Source organism: Jaculus jaculus, chromosome 3, assembly GCF_020740685.1.
Source record: "Jaculus jaculus isolate mJacJac1 chromosome 3, mJacJac1.mat.Y.cur, whole genome shotgun sequence".
Classification (NCBI taxonomy): domain Eukaryota; kingdom Metazoa; phylum Chordata; class Mammalia; order Rodentia; family Dipodidae; genus Jaculus; species Jaculus jaculus.
In genome coordinates, this window is record NC_059104.1 from 175,387,769 (window position 1) to 175,402,951 (window position 15,183).

At 47.1% G+C, this 15,183-nt stretch overlaps 1 protein-coding gene across 1 annotated transcript in view; it reads right to left on the reverse strand.

Moving 5' to 3' along the window:
- Positions 1-12,328: 12,328 nt before the first annotated feature.
- Trim66 (tripartite motif containing 66) overlaps positions 12,329-15,183 on the reverse strand; it is a 40,790-nt gene continuing 37,935 nt past the window's right edge. The window contains exon 19 of the mRNA XM_045146309.1: positions 12,329-14,718. Coding sequence (XP_045002244.1) covers positions 14,659-14,718 — 60 coding nt within the window. The 3' untranslated portion in view covers positions 12,329-14,658. The remainder of the gene's footprint in view (positions 14,719-15,183) is intronic.

Sequence of the window (15,183 nt, forward strand, 5' to 3'; positions counted from 1 at the left end):
GTGTGCTACATTTACTTAGGGCCAGAATGCCTTGAGGTTTTTAGTATCAGCACTCTCTCCCATCCTTCAATCTAAACAGTGATGAGTTGAGTCAACTTCTAAAATACTGCACAGAGGGAAAAGGCAGTGAAACTCTCCCCATCCTCATTTTGCCAAGGTTTTTACCATCTTCTGTCCTGCTGAGTTCCCTCATATGCAAACAGGCTGTTGAACAGCTGAGCCTGACTTCTTCTTTCCAGAAGCTTCTACTCCCTCTCCCCATTTCCTCCAGTAGAGTCAGCAGCATATGAACGGCACCTCTAGCTGTACTTCATCCCCAGAGGCCAGAAGCCAAGCACTGTCCTTTCTGACCAGAAATTACTAGACACATGCTGGCTCCAAATTGTTATGCAACAGAAGGAAGGGTGGGCCGAGAAGACACCTGGAACAGCCATCCTTTCTTATCTTTAAATTTGGCTTGGAAGTCACCTGGAATGTACTTAAAGATGTAAAAATAAAAATAGTAAAGCTAATGCCCATATATTCTTTACTCGGGTTTTATTTGTAACTACGTTACATGCACATATATAATTACAATATATTTCTCTATAGTTTTCTGTACTGGTTGAGTTGCATACCCTATAGTCTTCCACTCCTAAACACTGCAAAGCACTCTCCTTAAGACTCACAGCTAAGATTCTTTTTCGTAACTGCAGCACAGTTGTCAAGGTTAGTATATGTCACAATATAAAAATGTCATGTACTATCTATTTCCCAACTTTGTCCTAATAATGTCTTTATTATGTTTCCCTCCTCCACTACAGGACCCAGTCTGGGACCAAGTGTCACATTTAGTTGTCATGTCTCTTTAGCCTCTGTTAACCTGGAGCATTTTACTAATCCTTTTCTGTCATTAACAACGGGGCTTTTATGTATATTTATGTACTTATGGGTTGTTGTTTGTGTGTGTGTGTGTGTGTGTGTGTGTGTGTGTGTGTTTTTTTTTTTTTTTTGTTTTGTTTTTTTTTTGAAGAATCCAGCCTCCTACCTCCTGCCTTTACTTAATTTGGCATTTCTTATTTCTGTGTGTGTGTTTCTCTGTGGTCAGATTTTTTTTTAATTATTTTATTTATTTATTTGAGAGCGACAGACACAGACAGAAAGACAGATAGAGGGAGAGAGAGAGAATGGGCACGCCAGGGCTTCCAGCCTCTGCAAACGAACTTCAGACGCGTGCGCCCCCTTGTGCATCTGGCTAACGTGGGACCTGGGGAACCGAGCCTCGAACCGGGGTCCTTAGGCTTCACAGGCAAGCGCTTAACCGCTAAGCCATCTCTCCAGCCCTGTGGTCAGATTTGATGTATTCATTCTCAGTCACAAGGCTGTAGGTGGCACCGCAACTTTCTCAGGGTATCACATCTGAATGCACAGCTCCTCATTGGTGATGCTATTTCGGTCACACAGCCAAGGTGTTATCTGATTTCTCCACTGTGTAATTTTTCTTCCCTCACAACTAGTGAGCAGTCGTGGGGAGACAACAACGTTAAGACCATGCGAATAACCCTTCTGCTTATCAAAAATGTGAAAAGTCCTTTCCAAGCTTTCCTCCCTGTCCTGGGAGCTAAGGGAGTGCCGTGAGCGCCACCTGTGGGTCTTTCTGCACACTGCAACAAGGGCTGTGAGCTAGAGACTGACTCCTGCTGAAGCTGGTGCCCCAGAGCGACTTCAGAAAGGCCTGTGGACCCCAGTCTCAAGATTCAGTTCTAATTGCGATGCCACGGCTGCCTGGAGAAGAGGCTGCGACCATTTCTTCTCAAGATTTTAGAGTACACGGTACAATGTAAGATAGGCAAGGAATGAGTTACTGGGAAGTTTCAGAAGCACAGCCTCCTGGGCAGAGGAAGAGGGGTCAACGATGGTTAGGTGTTTGGTACTTTCTACTTCCAGACCTGACATTAGCTCAGCAGCAGATTTCCAAATGTCCCTGAAGGAGAGAAGGGGGGGAAAGGAGGAGGAGGAGGAAGAGAGGAGGAATGGAAAGAAGGAGAGGGGAAGAAAGGAGAGAGGATAGGAAAGGAGAGGAGAGAAGAAGAGGGGAGGGACTCTGGAGAGCAGATAACTGAACAAGCTTTTGAAAGATGAGTTAGCATTTTTGAAAGATGGACTATAGAACAGAAAAAGGTCATTCTATACAAGGAGGGGGGTCACAAAGGAGCTATAGAAATTCTGAAATCCAACTAGTCTCCGGTAGCGATTACTCATTATTCTCAGATTCCAGTCCCTGGAAGTAGCTCCCTTGTCCATCCTTCCCCCTCAGCACTTGGTTCTGTTTGCTCACAGGGTCTTCCCTTTCCAATGTCCCGGATGATAGCAGGGTGGAGGAATGCGCTTCTCTGGGGGAGGAGCAGTTCTCTCAGCCTTAATCCTTACTTGGGCTGGAAGTCCAAGGATTGTTGGAAGTCTTGAAGTTACTGCTTCTGGTAGTATAGGATCATCTTTCCCTGGCAGCAAAATGCTCTTTTTAACATAACATCTCATTGTGCTTCTATCTTCTTGAACATAGCATCATGTGTCAAAAGCTATAGCACGCCCATTTCTAAGAACTAGTTTTCATGACCAGATCTCCTTCTCTCTCCTATTTCTCCTCTCCTGCAGACGTCGGTTGGAAAAGCCACATCCTCAAAATCTTATCCAGCGAAAAGATTTACCGGCCACTATACTCCTAACTTTACATTTTCCCTGAAGTACTTTAACTCATTCAATTGTTTTTTTTTTTTTAGGCATGCCCAACAGACGGGTCTTTTTTTTGAGACAGAGACAGACAGAGAGAAAGAGAAAGAGGACTGGCACACCAGGACCTCCAGCCACTGTGATGGAACTCCAGACACGTGTGCCACCTTGTGAGAATGTGCAACCTTGCTCATGTGTCACCTTGTGCATCTGGCTTATGTGGGATCTGGGGAGTCAAACATGGGTCCTTAGGCTTTGCAGACAAGCATCTTAACTGCTAAGCCATCTGTCCATTCAATCAGGCCCCCATTCAAGGTTTTAACAAAGAATATTATGTCCATACCTTTATTGTCAGGCATGGTGGTACACGACTTTAATCCCAGTACTCAAGAGGCAGAGGTAGGAGGATCACCATGAGTTCAAGGCCACCCTGAGATTAGTAAATTCCAGGTCAGCTTGGGCTACAGTGAGACCCTACCTTGAAAAACCAAAAAAAAGAAAAGAAAAGAATATTATGTCCATATCTTTACTTTGATCCTAGTTTCAGGCTGAATCTTAATGGACCTTCAATGTTCAAAGGCTTTCTCAATTTTATCTTCCAGTCTTCAGGGTCAAAAACCAATTACCTTTTCAAAAACCCCAACTCCCTGAATTTTTTTGCTTTACTTTCTTTTACTCCTGCTTAAAAGTAGGTTGATAAACAGAAAATCATTGTGCTACCAATGTTCTAGTTTCTAACCATGCCTCCAGTACTGAATTCACTAACATAATCTGCCTCCCAAATTATAACAAGCTATACAAGTTTTCTTCAACTTTATAACACTAACCACCAACTCTTTTGAACTTTTGACAATTTTCATACATGTAGACAATAATCCCTTCCCACTACCTTCTTTTGTCCCTCCCCATCTCCCTTCCACTGGACCCCTTCTTTTTACCAACTAGTGCCTCTTCTATTTCAATGTCTACTAATTGAATATAGAATGTCCCCTATAGCCCCATGTGTTTTGAATGCTTGATCTCCAGCTGGTGGCACTTTGGGAGGTAGAACCTTGCAGGAGGTGGTGTGTTGCTAGGGACAAGCTTGGGTATGTTATACCCAGCTCCCCTGTGCCAGAGCTCAGCTCACTCTTGCTGCTTTCTGCCAGCTTCTGTGGCAAGATGTGATGTGTAGCCTCTGCTCTGCCACCCTTTCCCTGCCATGCCGAAACCTACCTACAAGACTTTAAATCAAAACTAAGCCCTTTACTTCTTTTACTTCCTAAACTCTTTTCAACTGGGTGTTTGGTCCCAGCAACAGGGGTAACTACAGTATCTTGTTTTTTTTTTAATATTTATTCGACAGCAAGAGAGAAAAAAAAAAAAACAGAGAATGGGTATGCCATGGCATCTAGCCGCTGCTGACAAACTCTAGATGTACACCCCCCTTGCGCATCTGGCTTTATGAGGGTTCTGGGGAATCAAACCTGGGTCCTTAGCTTTGCAGGCAAGTGCCTGAACCCTGAGCTATCTCTCCAGCCCATGAATGTCTCTTTTTTTTCCCTTCTCCATCATATAGGATAGAATGTTGATGGGCCCAATACTGTGCAGGTAAAAACAGATGCTATGAAATCATGAATGCAATGGCCACATCATGTATGGAAAATAGCATTCCAAAGCTCTCTCCCTTATCGTCCAGCTTCCTCCTCCTCTTCTGCAGCATTCTCTGAGCTTTGAGAGGGGTGATAGCGATATCTCGTTTAGACTGAGGGCTCAACCGCCACTTATTCTCAGTGCTTTGACCAGTTTTGAATCTCCCGAGTAGTCGCTGCCATCTGCAGAAAGAAGCTGCCCTGACCCAAGGAACCACCAACTTCCCAGTCACCAATATCAACTACTCTGGGGCTGGAGAGGTGGCTTAGTGGTTAAGTGCTTGCCTGTGAAACCTAAGAACCCCAGTTCAATTCCTCAGGACCCACCTTAGCCAGATGCACAAGGGGGCGCACATGTCTGGAGTTTGTTTGCAGTGGCTGGAAGTCATGGTGCACCCATTCTGTCTGTCTGTCTCTCTCTCTCTCTCATAAATAAATAAATCAACTACTCTGCTCCACACCTAAGTCAATGCCTGGATTTATTTTATTTTATTTTATTTTATTTTATTTTATTTTATTTTATTTTATTTTATTTTATTTTATTTTATATATAACAAGTCATACACCTTTATTTTTCAAGGTAGAATCTCACTCTAGCCCAGGCTGACCTGGAATTCACTCTGTAGTCTCAGAGTGGCTACAACTCACAGTGATTCTCCCACCTCTGCCTCCCAAGTGCTGGGATTAAAGGCATGCACCACCACGCCCAGCAGGCCATGCACTTTTATCCTCTCACTCCTGCTCCTGTTACCTTGAGGGGCCCTCCTCGGTGGTGTTAGGGTATTTACTGTGGAGCATAAAGGCCTCAGTCAGTCCCTGTGGGATAGAAGTGGGACTATATCTCAGGGTATTTATTCCTACCCACTCTGGGTCTCTTACAATCTATCCTCCCCTGCTTCCACAATGTTCCCTGGGCCATATGCCTTGGATTTTGTTATTGTGATTTTTTTTTTAATTCTCCAAAGATAACCAAATTCGTCTGTACTTTGGGCTAGTTTATGCTATACTAATGAATAACCTCACAATTCTCACAAGGTTAACACAACCGAAGTTGTCACTAATGTACAGATGCAGGCAGTATTCTAAAGCATGGTCTCCATATCAGCATAGCCAAGCAGGTTGCCTAGATCTCAAGCATCTTTGTATCAATACATGCTCTCAGAATCACCTCAAAAGGGAAAGAAACAAATGAATCAGAAATCAGAAAAATTAACATTTTCTACCTCGAAATAATCTACATTGCTTCTCATTAGGATAACAAAAATAGAGTGTGAAGCAGTACAACCCTGTGCTACCGGAGCAGGGAAAACTCTAGAAATATTAGGACAAGTTCATGTCTGGCCCTCTGCTGTGCATGCATAGGATCTTCCTTTGTCTTTTGGTCCTGTGTTTTAATATACTATATCTATTTTTTATGTTTTCTAGTTAGTATAGTTATTCTGTGTTTATTATTATTATATTGTGTGTGTGTGTGTGTGTGTGTGTGTGTGTGTGTGTGTAGGTCCACACATGACCCAGCACACATGTGGATGTCAGAGGACAACTTTGGAGTATTGTTCCTCGCCCACACGTCCTTATCATTCCTCACTTTTAGGAAGTTCTCTGCCATTCTCTCCTCAGCATGCCTCCCCTTGCTCCTCCATAAGGGTGTACTAAAAGGCATGGTTGCCCCCTTGTCTCTTAATCTCTTTTTATGTCCCATTCCTTGTCAAAGCTCCCGTCTGCACTTGCTTATCGCTTCCGATCCTTACTCAGAATGGCTCATTTCCATACTTCAGTTATTTGTCGGGAATTGATATCTTGTTGGGGTTACTATATGGGACATCTGAGGGCCATGACACTTTCTCCCTGAGAGGACTGACAGTCATATCTGCCAAGAGAAGAGAGCATCGTCATCCTGACATGACTGTCTGCCTGGAGGAGCTCCAGTGTGGAAGTCTCATGGTCGGCGTGACTGAGGCTATGTGACCAGCAGTGCAATGATGTTCCTCTGAGGAAGACAAGAAACGTCACTAAAACATGTCCTAATATATACACAGCTTCTCATAACTAGTTAGCTAGAACTTATTCAAAAAATAATTTTAGGGATGGAGAGATCAAGGCACTTTCCTGCAAAACCTAAAGGACCCATGGTAAATTCCCCAGTACCCATATAAAGCCAGGTGCACAAAGTGGCACATATATCTGAAGTTTGGCAGTGGCTAGAGGCCCAGGCATGCTTGCTCTCATTCTCTCTCTTTCTCTCTCTCTCTCTCTCTCTCTCTCTCTCTCTCTCTAGCTCTTGCTCTCTCTCTCTCCTTGCAAATAAATAAAAATATTTTTAAAAATTATATTAATTAGGCATTTCTTTAGGTATGTTTTTCCATTTTAAAATGTGTTTTTAGGACTGGAGGGATGGCTTAGTGGTTAAGGAGTTTGGCTGCAAAGCCAAAGGACCCTGGTTCAGTTCCCCAGGACCCACGTAAGCCAGATGCACAAGGGGGAGCATGCATCTGGAGTTCGTTTGCAGTGGCTGGTGGCCCTGGCACACCCATTCTCTCCCCCCCCCACCACCACACACACACCCTTTCTCTGTCAAATAAATAAATAAATAAATAAAAACAAAATATTTTAAAATGTGTTTTTAGGACTTATTTTTATAGTACCTGAAAAGCTCTCATGCCATGGATAATACACGTACGCTTGTGTAGTAGATAAACAATCCTGGGGGGCAGGTATGAGGAAGAGGCCCCAGTGCTGCGGACCTGGCTGTGGCGAGGAGGAGAGCCTTGGGAGAGGGTCTGACTGGCTGCTCACCCTGGAACCTCAGAAGTGGGACGTAGAGAGGCTCCGCGCCCAGGGCTGGAGACCAGCTCCTGCTACTCAAACCAATCTGAGCAAAGCACAGGAAGGGTCAGCAGAGGGACGCAGAGAGGCTCAGGCACATGCACGGGTCACAGGGTGGGTGGGAAGGTCAGAGAGGTCCAGGTCTCATCTCGAGCACTGAACCTGCCAAGCATCTTTTTGTGAAACACAGACTACCTTGGCTTCTCCCATGGCCACACGTCCAGGTTGCCTTCCCCTGTGCCTGGCTGCTGCTATGGAAATAGCAGAGGGAAAATGTTAAGGGGATCTCGGGATAGCTAGTATGTCAGGTGACACTGGGATATCCCAGTGAGTGCCCAACAGATCACAGGCTGTGTGGGTTCATGACTTAGCAGATTCTCTAGGATTTCTGCATTGGGATGTTTAGCTGCAAATCATAGAAACCAATTCTTACTAACTGAAACAGAAAATGAGTGTATTAAGAGTTTCTTTTTGGGCTGGAGAGATGGCTTAGTGGTTAAGTGCTTGCCTGTGAAGCCTAAGGACCCCGGTTCAAGGCTCAACTCCCCATGATCCACGTTAGCCAGATACACAAGGGGGCGCATACGTCTGGAGTTTGTTTGCAGTGGCTGGAAGCCCTGGGGCTCACTTTCTCTCTGTCTCTGCCTCTTTCTCTGTCTATCGCTCTCAAATAAATAAATAAAAATAAACAAAATATTTTTTAAAAAGAGGTTTTTTTTTACTTTAAATCATTCACAGGGTCATCAAAAGGGCTAGAGAATTTGCATCTAAGCTATGAAGCCAGGAACAATTCCTAAAAGCATGCATAGAGCTGGTCTGAAGAAACCATCAGCTCTGGGAGTTCAACTGGCAGTGGTACCCTGCTGCCACCATGGAAACCAACTTCCTCACAGCCACAAACCACCAGAGGAAACTCTGCTCTTAATTCATTTAGTCTTTAAGTGCCACCACTAAACCCGTATCCTGGTTTCAAGGGGTGCTGGGAAATCCATTCTAGTATATTTGGTTTCGGTAGTGAAGAGTTTCCAGAGGTGGATAATCCCTCAAAAAGTAACCAGTGAGTGCTGGGGAGATAGTGCTTGTCTTGAAGCATAAGGACCTGAGTCCACTCCCCAGAACCCACATAAAAAATTGGGGAGGTGGAATGTGCTTGCAGTTGCAGCACTGAGGAGACAGATAAGGGGGAACCGGAGGCTTGCTGGCCAGTGAGTCTAGCCTCATTGGTGAGCTCCACGCCAGTGAGAAACCCTGTTTCAAAGACAATGGATGCAATACCTGAGGATGACACTGAGGCTGTTCTCTGGCCTCCACACATGCTCACGCACGCGCACACACACACACACACACACTCACACTCACATATACTCCCAAACACATGCATACATACACGCATGCGCAACACACAACATGCAACAAAAATTAGGAAGGGCTTTGCTACAGGGAGCAGAAAGGACAGCTAAGAAAAAGGTGCTGGAGAACATCACTATACCAATCTTCTTTTTTGGTTGATTGATTGATTTGATTGACTTTTTTTGAGACAAGTTCTCACTATGTAGTCCAGGCTGGCCCAGAACTCATAATCCTCCTGTCTCAGACTCCCTAGTGATAGGGTTATAGGGGCACCACTGTGCCTGACATAAAGCATTTTCTTGAGGTGTTTGAGCTTGACAATGGTAGACACAAACCACTTTTCCTGTATACACCCCTGGCTTGATACCAGCATTTGAATGACCAGACCGTATTCAGGCAGTAAGAAACAGCTGTGTCTTCCCTCAAGCAAAGGACTGCTCCATGTGGGGAGCCCCTCGGCCCACATGGCCAAGGCCTATGGGGAGAGTACCCCTGGCCAAGCCCTAAAGATGGCACCTGACGGAAGTTCAGTGCTTGGGACAAACAAGTCCATATTTGGAGGAGTTTGCCATCTCTGCCGCTCATTGGTTTCTGATGCTCGTCTGGAGGGGTTGTGTGGCCTGGAGTGATTGGGCGGAGTGAGTGTGCTTATAAGGAATCCCTGCCCGAGGCTCGGGGGAGATGAAGCTTGAAGTTGCCTGAATAAACTGCTGTAAGAAGAACTGGTGGTTGTGTCTTCCTTGCTGGTCGAGGCGGACGCGACAGCTCCACTCTGTGCTTTTGCTGATGTCGGAATCCAGGTCAAAAAAGGCTATGGGGAACCAGGTGTGGTGGCGCGTGCCTTTAATCCCAGCATTCGGGAGGCAGAGGTAGGAGGACTGCAGTGAATCCAAGGCCACCCTGAGACTACATAGTGAATTCCAGGTCAGCCTGGGCCACAGTGAGACCCTACATTGAAAAACTAAAAAAAAAAAAAAAAAAAAAAAAAGAAGAAGAAGAAAAAAGGCTGTGGGGTAGGCTTGACGATCCTCACTCAAAACACTCTAGGACACAGTTGCTGGTAAAGAAAAGTGCTGTTTTTATTTGTTTTTGAATGTGTGGATCCATCAGTTACACGTCCCCTTACGATATTCCTCCATTGTTCCCCTAGCCGCTTTGGATCCAATCACTATGTCTGGGGAAGACCCAGGAAGAACTCACCCTGGATAGCCAAGAGGGGTACAGCTTGAGGAGGGGGCATATGGCTCAAGAAAAAGCACCAGCTGGTGAGCAGCTCACTTTGGCCTCTGAGTTCTTCTCTGCCCTGACCAGGGCTCCTCTAGCTATGTCCCACCTCCAGAGTTCCCCTGTCCCTGCGTGACCTGAGCTTCAGTTAGAATAACGATCATCCTCAGTCATACCGCCCGTCATTGGAAAAGCCAAAATTGAGGTATTCAAACTCTCAAGTCAGATGTCTCTCTATGACAGCAACTGTCATCTACCTGCAAGGTGGGTGCTAAGCCAATGCCACCCCATCTTCCCCACTGCTAGAATGGTACTAGTGGTAGGCACCCCCACACCGCCTGTCAGGACTGTCCTCCTGGCTACAGCCCTGGATCCTGAATGGAAACATGCCACCCCATGGTCCTCAGCTCCCCGTTGACAGGGGCAACTTCCACCTGGTGTGCATCGTGGTGGTGAACTGCCCACCAGCCTGGGAAACCAGCTGACCTATACTGCAGGGAACATGTTGTAAACTCTGATCCCCCCACCAACCTGAGCTGACTGGGACGGGTGCTCTGAACACACTCCGCCAGGGTCTGTCTCGGTGCTGTTCTGGAAGCAATGGAGGGGAGGGCTCACAGATGCTGTGCTGTCCACGGGAGCTCAGAAACATGCTTAGCATGAAGAGAACTGAGTCCAGAAGAAAGCACCCCGGACAGACAAAGGAGTAGGAATGAGAACTAGCTATGATTCTTCCTAGCTACCCAGCTCCTGATGAGAAGAAAATATAGACAGCTACACACATTCCCCTAGGTGTCAAGCAGAGTGTGCTGGAGGAATGAGGGTGATCAAGTAACCTGTGGTGTTCTAACAGCCCAGTGAATGAAGGGCCTGGTAGGTGGGGCGAGACGTTGTGGAATCCAAGGTGCTTGAGGACTGAAAGGTGTTCATTTCATTTGGCAACTGGATGGTCGCTGGTGACTTACGAAAGCCTACAAAGGACTAAAGAGGAAAAGGATTATTTTCAAAAGAAACCTGATGGACAAGAAAAAAAAATGTGTCAGGGACAACAGACTATGAAGTTTCTGTTTTAATCTTGGGCGCTTTGGTTGATGGAAGGCTGTGTGAACTTAACCCATGCAGAGTGAGGCTGCAGAGTCCAGAAAGTGGGAACTGTGAGTTAAATGAAGGAGTAGATCTCGGAGGGCCTATAGCAGGCTTCAGAAAACAGAACTAACAAGGATCATAAAGGAAGAGGAGACAGGATACAGACCTGGGAGAGGAGAAGTGTGCAGAGAAGTGCTTGCTTTAAGAGCTTGCTCTGTGGGCTGGAGAGATGGCTTAGCGGTTAAGGTGTTTGCCTGCAGAGCCAAAGGACCCTGGTTCAACTCTCCAGTACCCACGTAAGCCAGATACACAAGGGGGCGCGTGCATCTGGAGTTTGTTTGTAGCAGCTGAAGACCCTGGTGCGCCCATTCTCTCGCCCTCTCTCTGCCTCTTTCCCTCTCTCACACACACTCTCAAATAAATAAAGTAAAAATAAAGTTGTTTTTTTAAGAAAGAACTCTCTCTGTGAAGTAGACAGTGAGCTTCGACCTTGGCTGACTCAAAGACGGAAGGACGTGGCTGGGAAAGAAGAGTAATAACAAATGCATGCATTTCCAATCCATACTGAGGTTGTGAGCTGTGACTCTACCAAGGAGCAGAGAAACGGGCTGAAGCAGGGGACAGAGAACGCTGAGAGCTTCAGCAGAAGCTGAGGAGGACAGGGAAGTTTGGGATGTTGAGAACCATGTCGGTGCTTGGTGGGCCCTGGCTCAAGCTGGGCAGAGGAAGAACTACCGGTGGCTGAAGGCCTGGAAGGAGAGTTCTGAGGTATGAAAGCCGTCTAGAGGGGCAGGATTGTCTGCAGCAGCGGGTGGGGCAGAAGACGCCCAGGACAATCCGGAAGCAGCACGCTCAGCTCAGGAGTTTACCAGGCGACCCATGCAGCGAGAGAGGGAGTGGAGCAAAACCCAAGAACAGACAAGGAGGGACCTAGATTAAGAAGCAGACAAAGACCCATGGCCAAAACAATAGGCGACAGGAAGCCAAAGTCCACTGAGTTGACAGAAGGGAGTGTAACCCCAAAACAGAACCACCCTGGTGATTGCCGTTCAGCACTTGCGTACCTGACACAGGCAGGGTCCCCCGGGTGTCCCCTTGCTAGGATTCAGGAAGAGTCAACCTACCCATGCCCTGCGGATGAAGGTAAGTTCATTCTGTACCAAGTTTTTTTGTTTTTAGCTAAAACCCACTTTGCACCAATTGAAGTCACCCAACTGTCCCATGTCTTCTCTTCGAAGGCTACATGTTACTGCATAGGGACCAGGACTCGCTGTATTTCTATTGCATGACATCCTTGGGGGCCAAAGGGTTTGAATGACTCCGCAGTGGGACCAGATGGGAATAAGCCACTGCAGGACCAGCAAGACTGTGAGCAAGGAGTCAAAGAGTAAGACAGATACCTGGCGAGCAGGTGTGTGGTTTTTGTTTGACTTTGTCGTTTTATTTCTAAGAAAATAATATTCTGTTTTATTTATATGCAAAAAAAAAAACATAACCATGACTTAAAAAATTGTTCTAAGTATTTTAGAAAAGTAGGGAAAGGAAATGCCCCAGCCTAACCAACATAAAGAAGGTGTGGTCAGACCTCATGCCTCTGGAGGAAAGAATGCCTTCGTCCCACCCTCCCTGCTGAGGTGCCTGAAGGGAGCCTCTCAGCATGCATGGTCTCCATGATGGGACAGGAACAGGGGACTCTACAACACTACCAAGATCCCCTCACCCCAAAGTTGATCCTTGAATCGGGCAGGCCACACCCAAGCTGAGCACTCTAATGAGGAGGGGAAGCCAAGCTTTGAACCAGGCATTTCTGTTTCACGTTTGAGGTCTCCAGCTGGTCCTGGGGAAGGACCCCCATGGTTTGAGCCCTCTCGCTTTCCAATGCCCAGGACCATGAAACCCACTGGGGAGTGGTGGGAACATGGGCCACACAAAGGAGAGACGGCCAAGGACAGGAACTCGGAAGATACGCACAGAAAGCACCTTACCAGGCAGGTTTAGAGGAAAAGATGCAAACATTGAAGGAGGAACAGCCAGAACCTCAAGCAAAAAGTCACGTGAGTCCCAAGGACCAAGGCCTAGGTCCAAACACCATGTGACTAGCAGTGCTTGGAAGACCTGGCTGTCCCAACCTGGAAAGCAGGATTATGGGAGTCCGTCTGCTCAGGAGAGCTTGGCAGTGCTTCTGAGTGAATGGCAAGCCAGCGGGCCAGGTCTACTGTGAAGGGAAGGTGGTATCTCCCCCTGGGCGGAGAAGGAATTGAGTGCTACCATCAACTCAGAGGGACAGACATGACTTCTGGTGAAAAGGAGTTTGCTTATCACCAAAGGCCCCACAAACAAGCATCCTTAGACAACGTCTCTTAGTAGAGACAAATCCATGGCCTAAGACTCCCCTGAAATCAGACATGCCATGCCCCAGGACATGGCTACTGAATGCCAGATCCATAGCTCCACAGCCCCCCCCCCCCACCGCCAACAATATCATCAACAGGTAGTCCTTCTTCAACCAACCCCTTGAGAAGATGTCCTTAGTATCCGTCTCTGCCACTTACTCACAGACACCCCATAGGCACCATAAAAATCCATCCTAGAAGTAGCCTGTGGCTCCTATTCCCAAGGCTTCCAGAAAATATCCCTGCATCCTATGGAAACCAAGGTCCCAACTAGCCTCCTGGATGGCTGGCTCCTTACCCTCTTGACTCCCCCCACCCGACCCCTGACCTAGAGATGCCAAAGTTTGACTCCTGTTGGTCACTATGACCTTCTCTAATCTCCAGCCACACAATGGGTGCCATAGAGTATTGGCTTTTCCTGGACTGTGGTAAGTCAAAGGATTCATTTCTGATCTTTGGCTGTGTGAACTGGAAGAGACAGAGAACCAGAGCCTCTGTGCAGGAGGAGAGGCCCAGCAGAGGGAGCTAGCTGTGGCTCATTCTCCTCGCCCAGGGAACTCAGGGCCTGAAGCAGAAAGCAGCACTGCCTCACTCATCCGCCCGGCAGAACTGGGGCTGCAGATGTCTGAATGGAGATGAGGAACGGGTGGCCACTGACCAGCACAACAGTCACTTCTGAGAAGGCAGGTTCTGAAGTGGTAGGTACACAGGGCAGATTCTGAAACTGGCATCTTCTTGATGCAAGTACAATCTGAGCCAGAGATCCAAGGGGTCTCTGATACTGCCACCCAGCTCAGGCAAGAATGCCAAGCCACCTGTAGCATTTTCAAAGGGACCACCTAATTCAAACCCCAAGAGGTATGGAAAACAGATACCCTGAAAACCGTTAGAACCCAAGTAGGCACCAATTAAGACCTGGGCTTCTAGAAACCTCCATTATCTCTGCCCATGGCAGGTACCTCTGTCCCAACAGGACAAGCAAAGGCAAACTGGCAGTCTTTGGCTGTGCTGGACCAGGGATCACAGGCCTGCCATATGTCCAAACCTTGTTCCCTTCTTTTACCCACTTCCGAGCCAGGAGGAGGTCAGACATATACACTGCTCCTGGGCCCTGGCCACTGAGAGGCGAGAAAGGTCTGCCTTCCTCAGCTGAGAGAGTTCACCAGGATAGCTAGGTCCTCCCAAGCCCGAGGACCCTGTCTGATCACTCTGGCATCGAGGAACGCCTCCCTCTTTCCTATTTATTACTGAAATCATCTCAGCAGTGGATGCGCCGTGGCTCCCAAATAAACGCTATAGATGCAAATGGTGAGGAGGAGCACAACAGGCTCCACGAGACTCATCTCACATCCACACTCTGAAGAGAATAAGCTGGGGGGTGGGGGGGCGGTTACGAGGACGGGACACCAGCCGCCAGAGTGCCCGTCTCCTTCGAGCTCTCACACCTGTGAGATGCTGTTGGCCAGGCGAAATGACATTCTTTTTGCCTTTTCGTTCTCCTGAGAAGAGAGAAAAGAAGGAATCCGTGTGTGTGTGTGTGTGTGTGTGTGTGTGTGTGTATACATACATAATACATACATACGTATTTTCATACAAACAAGTATATAGTCAAGATTGAGATTCTTCAGATTGTGTTTTACTCTGCCCCAGAACTGCAATAGCAAAGCTTACTGAGGGTCTTCTACAGTATACCAAGTTTGATAAATAACTAGGGATGAGCCGGGCACAGTGGCACACGCCTTTAATCCAGTACTCAGGAGGCAGAGGTAGGAGGATCACCGTGAGTTCGAGGCCACCCTGAGACTCCATAGTGAATTCCAGGTCAGCCTGGGCTAGAGTGAGACCCTACCTTGAAAAAACAAAAAACCTAGGGGTGGCTGATAAGACCTTGATACACAGGAAGGAAGCCATCAATATATTTCAGGGGAATTTCACACACTGCCAGGTGTGGTGGTACACCTCTG